Source organism: Coturnix japonica, chromosome 7 (assembly GCF_054131305.1).
Source record: "Coturnix japonica strain WE chromosome 7, WE-NBRP24, whole genome shotgun sequence".
In the NCBI taxonomy this organism is placed as follows: domain Eukaryota; kingdom Metazoa; phylum Chordata; class Aves; order Galliformes; family Phasianidae; genus Coturnix; species Coturnix japonica.
The window spans coordinates 31791985-31807418 of NC_140669.1; the positions used below are offsets into that span (position 1 = coordinate 31791985).

Genomic DNA, 15434 nt, shown 5'->3' on the forward strand with positions numbered 1-15434 from the left:
AGGTTGTAGGAATATGTAAAGCACACCTCTGAAAATAGATAAATAGAAGGTAGATAAGAAGTGCCTGACCTCAGGTGGGAAGCTGTGCTATTTCAGTCTGTCATTTCCCTCCTGCTTGCTTGCTAGGCTGAGAAGTTACCCCTTAAGTTGTATCCATAAACATTCACGTTACTGCTGAGGCCCACATATCCATTCCTGCAGGGTTTTCATATTGCTTGTCATAAAACCATCTACGGGTTTCATTATTAATGCTGAATAGCTCTGCCTTCCAACAAAAGAGATAGCTCTGCTGTCCTCAATGAACTTGGAGGTACCACTTGACATGTTCTAGGGCTGACACATTCCTGCAAATAACGTGCCACGTGCTGAAGGTGGCATTGCTTCCACTTCACCCAGCAGCAGCACGGTGGAGCAAACAAGCCTCACCGCTTTCATCTACCATTCTTTTCCTCTCTCTTCAATGCATTTTTACTGCACGGACACAGCCGTGCTCTTGGCCATAAAAATGAACTGTGGTGCTTTGAAGGAAGATGTTCACATCTTAATTCTTCCCACTCCAGCTGTCATTCAGGCACTGAGCTTATGATGTACACAACTTAGTGGTTTTGTAGGCTTCCTTCCTGAAAGCAGCAGCTTCAACTGGAGGGAGGAAAAAAAGAAATAAGCAGGAGAGAAGAATGCCTTCTCATTACCCATTGACTCCTCAAGCCGTCACTTTTGTTGCTGAGCAAACCAGCACAGCTCTGAGAGCCACTGGAAAGTGATTAAAATTTGGCAAGCTGAATGTCTAAACCACTGGCGTTTCTATAGCAATAGGGAGAGTGCAAGATGTGAAGAAGCCTGTAGCATTGCTGCCATCCTGCTGTGAACCAGAGGTATAGTGCTCTGACTTTGGAGCCGGAAAGCCCGTTTCTATTGCCCCTCTCCCCCTCCCTCCCCCCCCCTTCCAATTTAACAGGCTCCATTTTAATTCTCAGGCTTTTCTATTTTGCTTAAGGGTTCCTTTTGCAGCTGAATTTGGGTTGGGAAGTGCAGCATAAGCACAACAAGTCAGAATGATCCAAATTGGGATGAGTTCCCACCTTTAGCTTCCTAAACAGAATCTGTTTGATGTGCCAACACTACAGTGCAGAGCCAACACTGCTCACAAGTGCTGCTCATTTTAGGGGGAAGGGGGGGTGAAATAAATAAACCCAGCAAATTGTAACTGCTGAAATATGGATTCGGAAGCATAATTATAGGCACCCAGGTATGAAATTGTAGCCATTTTAATCAACTTCTTGCATTCTCTCTCCCATTGTCTCTTAGGTGGCCAAGCAGATGCAGCCTTCAGTCATGTGGATCGGAGACACGGAGAAACCATTCTACAAAACAGTACCGAAGGCTGAAGAACAGGTGAGGTGCTCCTTTCTCATTTTGGTGCTGATAATTTCCCCTGTTGCTTTACAGCCAACACAAAGGAGCAGGCGTATTTCTCAGCTCAGCACATACCCGTATGACTGGACCTGCCGAAGCTTGCTTGATCATCACTTGTCTCACTGAAGTGTTTTATTTTACTTTTAAGAGAGTCTTGTGACCTCTCGGTGGCTCTTAAGAAGTCACATTTCTCTCCTACCCAGCCGTACTTGCTGTATTTAAAAATAGTCCAGTCACTGCTCATCAGTGCACTGAAAAGCAGGAGAGAATAATGGAGAATTTCAAAACACGAGGCAAGAAACTAGAAGTTAAGCTGAGCTTAAATTGTTCGGGTCTATTAATTTGAGAAATTGGATGGAGCCGAAGTGAACAATAAGGTAACGGGGATAAATTTCCACTGTGAAAGCAAAGAGCATATATTAATCTGTTATGTTTACAGATCATTTTCTTTGGGCTCCCCATAGTCCTGTTTGCTTCCATTCTTTCCTGTCTTGTGCAGCTTCCCCACCAGAAAGAAAATTAAAACACTGCCCTATAGGCACAGCAACTCAGCCACCACAGCAGAGTTGTTCACCTGAAGTCCTGATTAGATTCCTGCAGCTTGCAAAATAGTTCACGACGTTAAACTTGTTTTTCCCCTAAGGCAAGTGCTTTGTGTTTAGGCTGCGTGATGGACACAAGCCTGGTCACTTGGAAGACCCCATCACATTGGATGAGGCCTCTGAGTGCTGAGAGGGCTGTGTGAGCTCATGGGTGTGCGGGGCTTGATGCCCTCTAGTGGTTCTTACACTAGGAGCAAACGTTCAAGTGCAAACAGGGATGAAAATGAAGATTAGAGGCCAAAGGTTGCCTGGAATATTCGTGAGCTTTATCTGTTTTGAAAGGAAAAATAAAAAAGTAGTCTCTGTCTAATCCTCTGTAAAGGGTGCAGAGCAGTCAGGTATCAAATACATTATGGTAACCCAGTTGCCGTGGATGACATGCAAGCAGTTAAGCCACTCAGACTTAAACAAATAGGGGTCACCTTCACCATTCACCCCACTTTTCTCCAGCTCAGGTGCACACAATGGCTGAGATCCTAGCTTGCCTCTGTGACAGGTCCTCTTGCTACTGATATATTTCTTTCAAGGTGGAGGAGATAATATCAGCGTTCAGTACATATCCATTAAATGGGTGCACTCTGGACACACATTACCTTCAAAAGTGTAGCAGGAGCTGCTGGCACACAGATGCCAGTCAATAGGCTTAACACAAGAGTAGAATCTTTCCCTTGTCTCTAACACTTATAATTTGAAAACTAAGATTCCCACAGGCTAAGCAATTGAGCACCCATAACAAATGAGGAACTAATGGGAAACCATGAATATCACATCACCCACAAAACTGTGTTCTAAATGTAGGGGATAAATTGTGACCTATTTTTGTGAGACAAGAGTCAAACGATTTAATAATTCTCTGCACCTTCTGACAGAGCATGTTTTGCCAGCAGAAGACTTTATTAATTTAAGGAAAGCTGATCTGAAATTGAGGCAAGGTAGCCTTCAACTGCATGGCAAAAAACCACACACCTGGAGTAAGGTTCTCCACTGAGTGTGATTCACTGAGGTGTTAAGCCTCAGTTATTTCTGGAGAGGCTTTGAAGTCAGACTTTTTTGAATACACAGAACCATAGAAAAGCTTGGGTTGGAAGGGACCTCAAGGATCATCAAGCTCCAAACCCCCTGCTGCATGCAGGGCCACCAACCTTCATATCTAATAGTAGACCACTAACCCAAATATTCATCTGTGGAGTAACACCACAGCAATTTGATGAAGCTTCTTCCAACCGATTGCCACTCGACCCTCATCAAACTTCAGTAGCCAGTGAAAAGTTTTGCTCAGCAGTCATCTGTTCTGCAGATAAGAGTTGAATAGTTATAATAAGGTCAAACAGCAATTGTCACGAAGATCTGAGTCCTGAGTTCAAAGGGCTGAGATTCTCAGCAAGGTAAAATCAAAGAAGAAATCAGGGGGCGTGTTTTTCATATTGAAAACACCAGTAGGGGTTGGTAGATGACAACCTCTGTGAACTATGAGAATTCCAGGCCATGTTATGTGTTCTTTCTATCCATTAGGGATCACCAAGTGCACAGGTCCAAGCAATATTTCTTGAACTAAAAAAATGAGGATTTCCTACTTTAAACGAGTTGTTTTCTCCTTACTGCTTTACAGAAGTGAGCCAGCAAAAGCACTTATAAAAGACACTAGCACTGAAACCCACAAATCCCTGGGCAGAAATCAGTTTGCAAGAAGACAAAGGTTTCCTACTTAAGTTGAGCATCTAGTCTGTTTGTACTAAATGCAAAGAAACTAGTGGAAAAAAAACCCAAATCCCATTGCATATAGCATGTCTATGTATAACACACATCCCTACATTATTCATATCTACAGTTGTTACTTCACCTCATTAACTCTAAATTGTCAGTACTGATAACAGCTCTTTCCTCCTTGTATTCACATGCGCGCTCTGAAGATTAATCCGAAACGTCTGGAAAAGATGCTCCCCAAACTCCTGAAGGCTTTGAGAGCAGAGGACAGAGTGCTGCTAGTGGGGACCAGCAGCCGGCCCTTTGATGCTAAGATCAAACCTTTCTGCAAAGTTTACCAAAAAATCATCCTGATCCCTCGGCCTGACTATGCTTCTAGATTTGGCAAGTATCTCAAGTTTGCTGCTCAGCATCCATGCTTATTGCCTGCTCATCCTCAGAACTGGTTCTCCACAAGCTTGTTTGGAGCACACTGAGTACAACCCACGCTGTTATTGAGTGATAGATAGGGTTCCATTTCAAGGCACATTTGTAAAGCTTTCATTTTACACGGGGAACATGAATTTCCATCACTCGTATCTCATCTCCGCATTCTAAACAATGGGCCTCTCCATGAACAGGACTGTGTCTGGTTCCATATTGCACTTAATAATGTGAATTACTGCAAGAAAAATGGTAGTTTGTTCACATCCCTCAGAAGTGGCTGGTAGATGGGCTTTTGTTCCCACAGGTATCATTTTCTCCTGATGGTATCATGTGGTTTTATATGCTTTTCTGGTTACTACGTAGTCTGGATGTGGTGACTCATAAGTAGAAGGGCTGTTGAGGTTCAATCTAAAGATGATGTGGAAGAAAGATTTAGGACTATTCACAGTGATACCAAACAGTTCTAAGCCAGGACTCTCAATGGTACATTTTTCTCCCACCAGAAGTTCCTAGCATGAATATCCCTATTGATCACCACATCAAGGAGAACAGACTCCTTTCATGCCACTGATCTCTGGTGGGATCATATCCCAAAAGAATACAGAATGAAAAGAAACCACATTCAGTCCAGAGACCTCACTTCACAATTGTGCTCTGAGTAAACCAGACAATATTGCTCCACATCTTCATCTCGTTACAAAATGATGCAACTGTGTTTGAAGTCCATTTCTGCACTGCCTTTCAAGGAGGCAGCCAAGGTACTGAGATGATGCATGTATGGGAAAGCTCAAGACAGATTTTGACTGCCTAGCACGTTGTAAATCTCTCCCACATTCAATAATTTTCGGCGTGGATGGGAAACGGTCCTTAAGCAGGCTAACATGTGTTTCATGTTAGGTTACAGCTCTGATTAATTGCTAACAGATAAGGGACTTGAATAAGACCTAGAAAAAGGAGGTGATAGCAGCTGAATTTAGCTACGTTCACTCCTGGGGACTGAACCTGTCACATTCTGGGATTCTCACCACTAATTTGGAGTCAGAAGGGCCGGACGAAGGGATTTCAGCTTGCAAACATCAGAATGCCCAAAAAAGTTAACTCTAAGCATGTTAAAGGAGACTGAACTTCTAGTTTAAATGGGACAAAGTCAAAGAATTAAAAGGCAGTGCCTGGCTTGTACTTCAGCTCACAGCTTCCCTGGCATTCAGTGTAAAGAAGGGCATTTCCACAATGCCAATTTCCATTGCCTGACAGCCAATCTGGGAACTGAAGAAATCTTTCTTGGCCATGGCCTAATAACCACACACTGCCACAGCGCACAGACTTTACATGTTCACTACAACCTTCCTTTTTCTACAAACTAGAGAACTCCAATCTGTGCATGGTGGCAAACATGCAGTGGAAACTGTTAGGTTGATAATACCAACTTCCCACCCAGCCTTTCCAAGATAGCCCATTTGATTACAAATCACAAGTCAACAACAACAAAATATTGCTCTGATTACTTCACTTTTGTAAGCAAAATCTCAGGCAATTCAGATATCATTGGACTGAGCAGTTGGCAGCTACAAGAAACAAACAGTTCTGCCATCATTCAAGAAGCAAAATGCCAATCACAGAGACATTTACACCCACATACAACATGTGCCTGCATAGCCAGAGGCACTGGGCTTCAAAACCAGACTTCAAGTCCCCATGGCAGCACTCTGCTCATGGAGGAACCCCAGCCCTAACCTTAAGGTGACCCATCATGTCACCCAAGTAAAGCCAGGCTTTTAACAGAGGTGCACGTCCAAATGGGAAAATACCAGACAAGTTTCCTTTCCACACATTCTCACAGGCTTATATAAGTATCCCTTTCCATTTTTACATTGTATGCCCATAATGCAGAATTATTTCTCCTGCTTTCCTTAACATGTGTCTTTGTTATTCTCTCTCTTTCTATTCTGGACTCTGCTGAACAGTGTTATGGAAGCACATCATCACACAGCACGGTGGAGAGATCACCAAGCTGCTGAACATCAGCTGCCTGGCCAAGCTGTCCGATGGCTTCACCCAGGGCCGCATTGTGCAGGCGGTGCAGGCAGTGCTGAGCGAGCTGCGCCTCCTGCAGATGGCCAGGAAGCCCCTGCGCACTGATGAGTTCCTCACCCCGCTGGCCAGCCTGGAACCCGTGTACATTGAGGAGGAGGAAACATTTAAGGTGATGTTAGGAGCTGTGCTAACTGGTTGTCTCTCCTCATCCCCCCTTGTCTGGGCACATTCTACCTGGAGTGTTTCAGGATCAAATTATAAGTCCCATGGATCATGCTGCAAAGAGGCGGCCAGCAGGCATGGAGGGGGTGGGCTGGGGCTGGGCTACAGGTGATCTAAAAGGTCTTTTCCAACCTCAATGACTCTATGATTCAATGATTCCACAGACATGCTTGCAGACCATGGAGGTCTCCCACCAAGAGGTTTCCTTTCCATTCTGCTCTTTGCACATCCCTTGGCTCTGCATCCCCATAACGCCTTGCAGGCAAATAGGATGCAGTCTCTAGCAGCTTGGTCCAAACCAACTTCCACTGCTAACCTAATGATAGAGGATATTTCTCCCAGCCCTACTGAATGCTCTCCAATTTCCACCTTGAGCCATTTGGCTCACTCAGCATAGGCAGCATTTGTGATATTTGGCAAATTACTCTTGTTTTCCTCGTGCTTCCTATCTAAACCAATATCTTTCCTCAGGGAGAGGCTAATGGTTCAGTGTTACAGCACAGAAATAAGCTCATATCATTCCCAGCTCTGAGCTGTAATCCATTTGTGCCCTGAAACACGAGAGCTGGCATTTAGCACAAGTTTAACTCACAAATGCTGTTCCACTTACTACAAATGTGCCCGTTTTATACAGCAAGGAGCATGCAGGCAGCACTTCATTTTGAACACCGCTACTGTCGCTCTCAGCATCCCACAGCCATCATTTCCTTGTGTTAATTACAGCCCTTAAGAAAGTGTTTCCTTTTATCTGTGTTAAATTTGTTTCCTTTTAAATGTCACAGAACCCGGCCCCAGCACCTGTAATATGGCACTGGGGAAGAGGACTGTCAAAATGGCCTCGTGCATCAATTAACTCAGTATCTTCATCTCCCCGCACACAGAAGGACCTTTTTCCTGAGCCTCTAATCATCACCATTGCTGGACCTCTTCTGTTGCTTTGCTTTATCCCTTTTGAAGTGGGGTGGCTAAAACTTAAAGCAAGCATTCAAAGTGAAGATTAGCGCTGTGATGAATCTTTGATTCCTATTCACTGGAAACATGAATCTCCCTGTTTGACATTTATATTCCGCCAGCGTTCCAAAATGAATATAAATAATGCAAAAATTTTGTGATAACGTGATTTCTTTGTCCAATTTACTAAATTTCTGGCCCAATTATCCATCCGCCACATTTCTGAAACAAAAAATTATCGCACCAGTGGAATTGATACAAATTCTTGCACAGAAATAACGGGAATCCTACAGAGCAACGGGTGCTCAGCCAGCACTCCAGCTCTGCCTGGCAGTGGCTGATATGAAACACATGTAAGAGGTAGGAAAACCCTTACCAAAGAGCTGCAGATGTCATTCCTGAAGGTTTTTAACTCTGATCTGTCACATGCTGCCCATTACTTACATCCTCAGCTCACGTGCTGGTGGGTTATAGTGATAAATCTTTTCCTTTAAGCATGTCTGAGGAGCTGGCATCATTAAGCCCAGGTAACTGTCCTGCTAACCAAAGAGTCAAAGCAGACAGCATTGCACGCCCATTAGCAGGTAGCTTGCTGCATTTGAAAACACAGATTCATAGAATCACAGATCCATTCTGGTTGGAAAAGTCCTCTCCAATCCTCAAGTCCAATCCCAGGCCACCCCACCATGCCCACAACCCTCAGTGCCACACCTCCACAGTTACCTCCAGGGATGGTGAACCCAGCACCTCCAAGGGCAGCCCTGCCACTGCAGCACAGCTTTTTACAAGAATAAATTGTTCCCAATATCCATCGTGCACCATAAGAAACAGAGTGGTGGCATTAAACAGTGGTTTGTGGCCAAAGAAGACTTCCATTTCAAGCAACAGCGTATAGACGAGTACAGCCAAAGGGGAACGAATGTGTTTTATCAATCATGTCAGCACCTAGTGGCATGTTAATCTCTGCTGTGGGCAGGCCTTGCTGATAAAGTTCTGTGTGTACATATGGGGATTGACTAATTCCCACACAGTACTAATTTTAAAGCACTGCCCTCTCTTTCATTTTACATTATATTTAACGTGGCCTTGTTGACATTACAGCCCAGGAGCTTGGCAAGCGTGCGGAGCGACTGCACCAAAACCATTTACAAGTCACAGGACTGTGAACAGGCATCTGAAAGCAATAAACAGGTTTTTAATGTTCGGGGTTTGTTTGGTTTCTTAAGCTCTCTCATTGAAATAAAAACTGTCTGTGTCGATTTGTAGAACCATGAGAAGCATATGCTTTGTCCGCTGCCAAGTTTCAGGCCAGAAAGGGTTTTGACAAGAGCTATACGCCTTGGAAATAGGGTTGATCGGAGAAGTTCTAACATTTCCATAACTATAGCAACACAAAAATGGCCCAGCTAAGTACTCCTGTTAATGAGACAAGCTTCAAGAAGGCAATTGCCGTACTTCTTGTTATAATAGTGTCCTCAAGAGATCTAAGGGTTTTATTTCTGCTGCTCCACAAACCAGCCAGGGTTTTTAAGACTTGTGTAAGAAGTGCTCCATTGTAGCAGTAAAAGGTCTCTTAACTGTCCTTTTTTTTTTTTTTTTTTTCTTTTTTCCTCCACTTACATGTTATTACAACATACCTGTGTTTTCTGGTTCTCCAGGCTTGGTATACCAAGACACCACTGGGCCGAGCACGAATCAAAGCAGCAGCACAGAGAGAGAAAGCTGCGAGAGGGAAAAAGAAATAAGAAGATGAAGGAAAAGAGGAACACCAACTTCCTCCTGAATTCTGTGTATCCGGCATCACTGGACAAGGGGGAGATGTTAGTAAAGCAGGCATTCTGGAATAAAGCATCGCAAGTTACAGCTGTCTCGGGAAAGAGAACTCATTTCTGAAGGTATTTTTCAATGTTAAAGAATGGGATGAGACATCAGTGTGATGAGTAGCTCTCAGAGGATAAAGAGTTAATGACCATAGACTTGCTCAAGCATTATTTATTCCAAGAGGTTTTAGGGGGCAGAGGGGTTCATTACTCAGAACTGTAACATGCCATCAACTTTTAGGCTACCCTCATTTATTTCAGCAAGTAACTCTCCTTAAAAATTGATGTCACGTTAATGTCTTTCATTACTTTAATATCCTATATGCTTTATAAAACTAACTGCTTTATCTATCTGTAAGCCTAACATGTTACAGTTCTCAATAAAACTATTACGGCCGTAAAGACTGCTTTTTAATTGGGGTGTATTATAAGACACTTAATACCATATATTTACGTAGCCACGTGAGGACCAGCACTCCTTTACCTTTTGATGCATCAGCGTGGATAGATTAATGTATGCATTCACAGAAAGCAATGCTAAAAGCAGAGCCAAACCAAAGGGCGATGTTCAGCTTCTTGGAGGATGTGGGGGTAGAGCTGAACTTCCTGCTTGTGGTGAGAAATCAACTGGAATAAGATGCTCCTGGAAGAGGGAAGCAGAACATAAGCCTGGAAGGATTCCTGTGGGTACAGAAAACAAGTCAGGTAATCATATCATTGAGCACACCAGAGGGGTCTGGCTGGCTCTGGTTAATAAAGTGCGATTTCTCACCAAGGGAGGAGCAGGCTGCTGTGTTAACACAGCAAACTCTCTTTTCTTGTGGTTCTCATCGCCCAGCCCCTTTGGCCACCTGGCACAGGGCTCCCCTGGATGTCAGCCCTCCAGCCTTGAGGCTGCGTCCCCTGAGGGACCCACATTACAGGAGAGGAAACGTTTGCCAGACCCTCGTGCAAAGCCCCAGGGATTTGTGAGGCTGTGCGAGTCTTCCAGCAGCCTCCAGCCATCCAGCAGCAATCCAGCTGCCGGAGCCTCACCATGACCCACACAAGGGACTGCTGAATACAAGTTTCCAGGCCCTGGATTTAATCATTTCCAACAGAGCAGCCTCAGCATTTGGCTTTCCTTTATTTACTCCTTCCTTGCAGACTGTCTTTGTAACCTTCTTCTTGTTAGCCTGCAACAGGCTGATGTGCGCATGGTGTGATGAGGAAGGGATGAAGCAGGCAGTAGGTTGGTTCCCATAGCAAAGCCAGCAGAAAGCAAGAAACTCTGCCATGTTTAGCTGCCTATAGTCGAGCCTGAGCCCTCCTTTGGTTCTCTTGTGGGGGCTGAGAAGCAACCGTAATGCTGTTTATAATCATTATTACAGAAAGTGCAGCTACTTGAAAACAAAGCTGTCGCATCAAGCAGAGCCAGGCAACAGTAATTTCAGTGTCAGTGGCTGAACTATTGAATTAAGTGGCCCCGTCTGGACCTGCTGCAGAGGCTAACCATGGTCCCACACACCATGCTGCCATGCCAAGGTGCTGTAGAGAAAAGCATGGCAAAGCCCACTGCAGACATTGTGCAGCACTTTGCAGGTTCAGCCTCCTTGTATGGCAGCCCTAACACCTGGTGAGGAAGAAAAATCCCCTTTCACAGAACCAAAAAAATCATTCCAATTGGAAAAGACCTCTCAGCTCCCCAAGTCCAACCTCAGCCCACCCCACTGTGCCCACTGACCACATCCCTCAGGGCCACATCTACACAGCTCTTGAACACCTCCAGGGACAGTGAACCCAACACCACCCTGGGCAGTGAAGCACACCCCATCTTTTGCACAGCCCCCAGCAAGAGACAGAGTTGTTATGGATCCAGCACCTCAAGCAGGCAGGGCATTGGAATGCTTTGTGGGAGGCAGTCCACAGCAAAGTTGAGCAACGAATCTGTCATGCCCATTTATATATGTAAGTGATCTAGAGAATTATCAACTGAATTATTTAAATGTCCCATTACTATTAAATTACTGGGCATTCATTGTATGAACAGTCATAATACAGTAACTAATTTGGTATTAATGTGAATGTCAGCGTTTCATTGCAGTTATTTTGTACTTCATCATCAGATAATTTACCAATAAATTAATTGACTTAATTGCTTCCTCCAAACCTGAGAGAACTACATACGACATGACTTTTTAAAAGCATTCCTGCTCACTCCCTGCCTTCCTGCTGTAACTACAGCAAGTAGGACCCACCCCCCACACACACACCCTGAAAACTCTGGTTCTAAGGGAGGGATGTTCCTAAGAAATCCTTGTTCTCATCAAAAACCTCATGAAAGCCAAAGTGCAATTAAGGAAATAAACAGTGAATGGGCACAGAAACACAGCACCATCTAGGTTAGAACAGACCTCCAACCTGGCCAACTGGGCACCAGCACCAAACCACTTCCACCAACACCTCCAGGAATGGGAACCCCACCCCGACCCCAGGCAAACCCCTAAGCAGCTGGGAGCACCCGGTGCAGGGTGCAGACCCCAGGCACTATCCCTGCCCCATAAACCTCCCAGACAGCCCTTGCTGGGAGCAGAGACAGCCAATGCCATGAGGTAATGCTTTCACAATGTGCTCGGCTATTATTAGCCCCCTGGTTTATGCAGAGGGGTCAGGTTATGTTGCTGTGGCCAAAGCCCTTTAATCAGGTGCTGCAGGGCCCATTAAAAGCAGTGCCAGCTCTTGTTGCTTATCCCCTCCAATTTCACGGGAGCTGTTTTTCCTTGCTAGCCTGCATGGAGTGATCCAGAAGCAGGGTTATGGGGAACACCATTCCCCCAACACAGGGATTGCTGCACTCAGCATCAAACCTTGCAGTCAATGGCAATGAGTCTCTGTGAACATGCACTCCCAGCAGCTTAGGAAATACTTACTGTTGCTTTCCCTTCAAGGAGATGGAAGTGCAACCTTGCACAGAGCTCAGTGCTTTGTCACGGGCTCCTCCACCATGGGGAAGAAATCAGCCCAAGCACAAAGCAGGGCCATACTGGTGATGATTGACCCAACCCACCCCAAGGGGAGCAGCATCACATTTTGGGGCCCATCACAAGGGAACGTATCCCCCAACAACCCACCAACACAGCAGGAATTTATTGTTTAAGATAGTCTTAGATTATTATTTTTAAGACATTTCTCAGCAAAACCCCCCAAATCCTGTAATACAAAGTGAAACTGACTGTTCTATTAGAAAACTGCTGATGCAGGATGGGAGTTAAAGTGTGGAAATGTTATAATTGACTTTTCTGCTAGTAGCAAAATGTCATTTTTCCTTAATACTTCCTAAGTCAGTAATGCATTTCAAAAGCTTCTGATGCCACTACCACAACAGGACTTACAAATTAGCACATTTTTTAGCTTTTCATTAAACACAATACAAAAAGTCTCATCATATTAGGGTTTCTCTCCTCATTATTGAAAGTACTGCGACTTTGGAACTTCTCGCAGCAAATTATAATGCACTCAGCCTGGGCCCATTGTAAATCAGGACTTCAAAAAGGGTGTCACGTAGTTGGTCCTCTTTAAGCACTGAAAATATCAGAGTCTATTTGAAAACGCCTTATGTAGTCTCACACTAGCCTTGCAAATCATCGCAGCGCCAGGTAGAGCTTCCTTTTATTTTTCCTCATGGCATCAAGCCATTCCTATTCTGAACAAAAAGAGTAATACTTCTTGCTGGGATTTGAAAAAAAATAAAACACTGAAGATAACAAGCTGCACAAGATCCCCAAATCATTTAGGGCTCTTGTTGAGCTTTGCACGCTCTCAGCACCCGTGCTCCTCCAAGCAGAGGGCTTACTCTGGCTGGATGACCCATTGCATCTACTGACTTGTTACACAGGCAGCAATATTGATGGGGTAAGGGGGAAAGCATAGAACACAGAATGGCTTGGGTAGAATGGGGCCTTGAAGATCATATAGACCCAACCAAACATGGTCTCATCCAACCTGGCCTTGAGTGCCTGCAGGTATGGGACACCCACATTCTCCTCCTGCAGATGCCCTCTCACCTTGGAAGAAAAGCAATATCTGCCTTTTTCCATCATCCGCTTCCTTGTCTCAGAAGAGGTTCAAAGTGTTACTGATCTCTGCATGGCTTCCTGCAACACCAGTGTCGCGTGGCTTCCCTGTCAGCGTTGACAGGTAGGCTCAATGAGAAGGAGAAATGGCCCATAAATTGCATAAAAGCATCATTTACAAGAGAACCCATGTCCCAGGAGTAACTGGGACTGCTTTTTCAGTAGTCCCAGCTAAATCACCATTTGCCCCAGCTCCCTGTGTTCAGATTCACACTGGGAAAAGAAAAGCCACCTAGGGGCCATTTCCCACCTAGGAAGTGGGACAATTGCTTCTTAAATAAACAATTAATCATGATTAAATTCTAAGAAGAAGGATGGAAGGAAGAAGAATGAAGAAAGAGAATGCTTCCATCCCTAGAGGCATTCAAGGCCAGGTTGAATGATCTCTGAGGTCCCTTCCAACTTAAAACATCCTGTGAGTCTAAGATTCTATGAAAAATACCAAGAAAGATTGGAAAACATAAGACAACCTGAGTATTTGTTATCCAGGCTGGTGGGATCAGCCCAGCCCCACGAAAGTTGAAGAGGGCTTAAGGGCTGGGTACAGGCCTGTCCTCTCCATCAAAAATACCACTGTTCATTCAGCTCTCAGAAAGCCAAAATACATCCACGTGGGCTGAAAGTTGACATCTAGTTGGCAGAAAGACCAGTCCATGCCCACAAGAACATAGCTGGCCCCATACCTCAGGTCAGAGTGTCCCAAAAGCAGGAGGCCGTCCTCTTCTGCTTCACAGCCTGGCTGAAGCCACACCATGCTGCTGCTGGGGGCCAACGCACTGGGGAAGGCAACAAGGGCTTAATTGGATATAATTAACTCTGGAGAGGAAGCAACAGCAACATGTCTCCTGCTCTGACAGCACTTTGCCTGGGGTAAATTCCTCCTGCCCCTCAATCAGGCGGGCAGGATACTGAGCACACTCCTATCAGTCATTGACAGGACAGGTCCCTCCCTGACACCCCAAAGCAGCCATTCTCTGGGTTCCCACAGCCCCAGGCTCAGCCCTGCTGCAACCATTACCCTCTCCTTTCTCCACTCCCCACACAGGTGTGCCAGCACATCAGTGCATTTCTGCATGGCACTTTGATCCCCCAAGCAAACCCTGCTGATGCTTGAGCAGAGGCATAGCCATCTCCTTATCTCTTTTACCCAGGCTAATTCATTCCTGACAGCAAAACTGCTACTTTTAACCCAAATCAGCCCCCAGCTGAGGCCAGAGGCACTCCAATGGTCTCACATACCTCTGCACTGGTACCTGCTGACAGATCACCCAACACAATGGATGGACCAGGTGCTGGCCAGCCCCAAGGATCAGCCATTCCATCCTGATACTTCCCAACCTGCAATTTCCCAAGTGGGTGTGGGATGGAAGGGAGCTCCTCACCCATTGTAGGAGCACAGCCTGAAAGAAGCAAAGTAGCATGCAAACCAGATGGCCACCTTGGTAAGCCACAGCTGTGCTAATGAGAGGTCATACCGGTAATGAACTGGGCCTGGTCCTCACTAATTAGTGCTGTCAGGTGAAGTTCAGAGGTGCCCACCAATAAGGAATAAATCAATCCCTCAGAAATGCATACATCTGGAAAGGGATAGTCGAGTCTGTTCTTCTGCATCCCAGAGGGCAAGTAATTATCCCTTTAACTTTCTTATTAAGGTGAGCTTGGGAAATTCTCTTTCCAACCTGTAAATACCTGCCTTTCCTAAATTCATGATGCTTCTAAGTGCTGAAAGCTGACCTAGCCACAGAGCAAAACCAGCACTTCTCCTGCTCCCTGGTGATGCCATGACCCAGGAACTCATCTAGTGCTGAGCCTCCATGCCTTCCTTCTGACCTCATGTTTTGATACAACAGAAGGCTGAGGGAGGACAGCAGAGGGAACCGGACAGGCTTGAAAAGTGGGCCCATGTGAACCTAATGGGGTTCAACAAGTTCAGATACAAGGTGTTGAACTTGGGTCGAGGCAAACCCAGATACCTGTACAGGGTGGGAAAAGGGCTCACTGGGAACAGGTCTGTCCCCAGTGAGAGCAGAGACCTGGTGAAGGTGAACAAGCCAGTGTGTGCTGGTAAGCACACGAGGCAAACGTCACTAGCAAGAGACCACACTGCTGGGGAGAGAGACAAGGCCGCAGTGTGACTGCTAATTAGC

At 45.3% G+C, this 15434-nt stretch overlaps 1 protein-coding gene and 1 long non-coding RNA gene across 2 annotated transcripts in view; one reads left to right on the forward strand and one right to left on the reverse strand.

Annotated features, from left to right (window-relative positions):
- LOC107316401 (uncharacterized) overlaps positions 1-9073 on the reverse strand; it is a 62257-nt gene extending 53184 nt beyond the window's left edge. Inside the window, exons 1-2 of the long non-coding RNA XR_014948137.1 lie at positions 8993-9073; positions 7732-7891 (exon numbers count right to left, since the gene is read on the reverse strand). This is a non-coding gene — a long non-coding RNA (uncharacterized LOC107316401). The remainder of the gene's footprint in view (positions 1-7731; positions 7892-8992) is intronic.
- DRC11 (dynein regulatory complex subunit 11) overlaps positions 1-9218 on the forward strand; it is an 81881-nt gene extending 72663 nt beyond the window's left edge. The window contains exons 16-19 of the mRNA XM_015867813.3: positions 1309-1395; positions 3929-4106; positions 6113-6351; positions 9014-9218. Coding sequence (XP_015723299.2) covers positions 1309-1395; positions 3929-4106; positions 6113-6351; positions 9014-9100 — 591 coding nt within the window. The 3' untranslated portion in view covers positions 9101-9218. The remainder of the gene's footprint in view (positions 1-1308; positions 1396-3928; positions 4107-6112; positions 6352-9013) is intronic.
- The last annotated feature ends 6216 nt before the right edge of the window (positions 9219-15434 follow it).